General features: G+C 41.3%; 1 protein-coding gene across 2 annotated transcripts in view; it reads left to right on the forward strand.

The window, feature by feature from the left end:
- Positions 1-927: 927 nt before the first annotated feature.
- Positions 928-3302, forward strand: part of LOC108789948 (aldo-keto reductase family 1 member C1-like) — an 18766-nt gene continuing 16391 nt past the window's right edge. For both annotated transcript variants that reach the window (XM_018560098.1, XM_018560099.1), the window contains exon 1: positions 928-1035. In XM_018560098.1, coding sequence (XP_018415600.1) covers positions 949-1035 — 87 coding nt within the window. In that variant the 5' untranslated portion in view covers positions 928-948. The remainder of the gene's footprint in view (positions 1036-3302) is intronic.

Below are 3302 nucleotides of genomic sequence, written 5' to 3' on the forward strand. Positions count from 1 at the left end.
GGACATGGTCACTTACCTGATTGGACAGGTCGAAAGGTGAGGTGGGGCTTGAACGGTGGTCTGAGGAGGAGGGTCTTCTCGGCAGCAGTTGGAGATTGTCTGAGGTAGAGTGAACTTCCCTCCCGCCCGCCTAAGGACTTTTGGCTAGTCTGGGTAGTTATGCGGTTGGGGTCTTTGGAGGCCATCAAATAATAGGTGCTGGTGGTGAAGGTTTGGGGACCTGTCCTGGTATGGGTCCTCTATGCATCTATTGATATTTGGAGTGTATGCGGTCAGTTAGTGGTTGTCCCCGAGGCGGTGTGTTGCAGCTGGGGGCCTAACAGGTTGTAGTACTGCCGCAAGTAACGGATCAAAGGTGTGGCCTTCAAAGACCTGCAACTTTGTTCTGGTAATTCTGATAATTGTTTATATAGTATGTTTTATATATCAAAGTTGTTAATAAACGGCTGCCAAGGCCATTTTATACCAATCTGGAGTGTGGTCTAGTTATTACTTACAAGGACGGGTGGTGGGTGGCCTTGGGGGCTTGTAGTGAAAAAGAATGGGGACATCTATGCTACCTAAGTCATGTAATTTCATTGTAACTTTGATATAGGAACAGTCACTGTGACACTGCAAAACACCCTGTCCCCTCTGGATGTCACAGGTGTCATTGCTACATTGTTTGAGACTGGCTGCTGCTGGGATCTGACAAGCTGCACTGTGTATGGGCCAGACAACAAGAGTTAATGTCACGATACTGTAAACAATTTAAACACTTGCTGACAGTCACCTAATATTTAACATGCTAAAATCCATGGGCTGCGAATGGGGCGGTTGCCAACAAGCAGTTAAAAACGCTCGATAGCAGGTCACAGGCAAACTTGGAGGAGTGGTTAGAATTGCAATACCATGCAAGCCCCATAAGTAGCAAAGAAGTCTGTGCAAGTTAGGAATCGAACGGGGACAATGGCGTTCAAATCAAACTCCTACGTTGTACTGAACGATGGGCACAAGATGCCAGTGATCGGGTTCGGTACCTACGCCCCTGAACAGGTAAGGTGCTGCCATTTTTGGGTTACATGTTCGAATAAACTTATTTTCTATTGAGAGATTTCTTTCTTTTCATCAAAGCAAATGTATTAAAAATAAAACCTAACAGTAAGAGACTTTTGGCAGACTCCAGATACATATTTATTCCATGGAGATGTACAGTCTGAGTACAAAATAATTTCAAAGGTTGGGTTTTAGTGATAGTACATTTGCATGGCAGTTATTATAGATAATATGCAGGAGCCTAAGAAATGGAACTGAAAGGTGTAGCTAGACATTGGTAGGAGCCTCACATACAGCACACTGCAATCAAAGTGCTACTAATGGGATGCCACTAATGGAATAGTTACATTTCTCAAAGAGATGTCATTGCCATAGTAGCCTGGCTTTAATGTTTTTGCAAATTATTGTGCTCATGTTCTACTACAAATATCAAAAATTTAATCCAAGGGGTGATATGTGAAAATCGCACTTTACCCATGAAGGCTCGTTCACACTATAATACATGTTTTCAAAATGAATGGGCTTTCAATGCATGACAAACAGGTCCTAGACTATTTTTTGTAACACACAGAGCATTCCAAATTGTGCGTTGAGGTGCAGTGTAGCAATGTGCATTGAAGTGCACTGTACATGAGCACTTAGGTTGCAATTAGAAATGCATTGCAATATACCACATGCATTGCATTACCGTGTATTGTGCGAAAAGCGTTATTACATATTTGTTCTAGGGTTTAGATACACTAAAAAATTACAAAATATTAGCAAAGAGATCCTAAATGTTCTACCTAACCCCTCCATGGCTGCATTACAAAGATTCTAACTTTGTAACTAACTTTGCATTAAGTATGGGGTCACAGTGTTATGTTGCAGTAATGCATGTGTAGCTGCATGCATTACTGCATTGTGCAAAAAACATGCGTTATGTGCATTGGTGCACTGCATTGTTATTCATTCTTAATTGCATCTCCACTCACTTTACCAGCACACTGCGGTCCATCATGCAGGGAGACAAAATACCATGTGTTGTAGTCTGCTACTATCTTCCATAGCCCAATATCACCACTTCTTCACAGCAACACTAGAGAGAATGTCAGGTGCACGCCGGCCGAGCATGTGTTGCTTCAGCATCAACACACAGAGACACTGACACAGAGACACTGAGCCCATGAGACTCACATAGACACTGAGCCCATGAAATCACTAAGCCCATTATTGGGTGAAGCATGTCAGAGTGAAGAGGATCCACAGTGGGATAATGTGTGCCTGTGTGTTATAATACATTTTTCAGCAAAGTGTGCGGCAGGACTTTTAATTCTGTGAGTAACTTGTAGTGTGCTATGTTACAAAAAAAAGTGCATGCAACTTTGTTGTTGCATTTTGGTGAGTTCAGCGTGCAGAATAGCACAAATGTGCTAACACATCACGAAAATGTGAATCCAGCCTAACTGAGATGTTAGATGTTTTCTATGTATAGTCTTGACAAAAGCGGAATGTGTCCCACCCTGTTGGTTAACTAGGATAAAGTGTAGTGGGTGGAGCTGGTTGAGGAACTGACTGATCCAGCAAGATCTGCCTATATCATGACTTACTAGTGTCAGCCAGCCAACAAGCACACTGGAGGGGAGACATTGGGGTGGGTGATGATTTGTCTGCCATGCTGTGAAATTTTTTTTATCCCTCAATTTTTTTTTCTAATATGGCCATTTGTGCTCCTCCAATTTCAGTCACCTTTTTATTTTTATACTTTGCTATGTTTTTTAAAGGATAAGTTCACCTTTTGCAAAAATTAAAGAAATGCATAATTAACCAGTTGACATCCGCGGTGTTAAACCCCCTTCCCATCCAGGCCATTTTTCAGTATTCAGCGCTGCGGTACTTTGACTGAAATTTATTCCGTCATGCAACGCTGTACTGAAATGAATTTTATATCCTTTTTTTGGGGACAGATATAGCTTTCTTTTGGTGGTATTTATTCACCACTGGGGTTTTAATTTTTTTTACTATATTAAGGAAAAATTACCGAAATTTTTTAAAAAAACCAGTTTCCCCTATATTAAATGATAAAACATTTATTACCCAATTTTTTGGTAAAATATAAAGGACGGGGTCACGTCGGGTAAAAAGACACCAAACATGTCAAGCCTTAAAATTGCGTGCGAGCGCGAAACCTCAAAAAACGATAATACCCAAAATTGGCCATAGGCGACGCTTTAAAAGCTGTTACCGCTCATCAGTTTAGTGTTATCAGTGATTGATGGCCCTAAAAT

The sequence above is a fragment of the Nanorana parkeri genome, unplaced genomic scaffold (assembly GCF_000935625.1).
Source record: "Nanorana parkeri isolate BGI_ZX_2015 unplaced genomic scaffold, ASM93562v1 scaffold432, whole genome shotgun sequence".
In the NCBI taxonomy this organism is placed as follows: Eukaryota; Metazoa; Chordata; class Amphibia; order Anura; family Dicroglossidae; genus Nanorana; species Nanorana parkeri.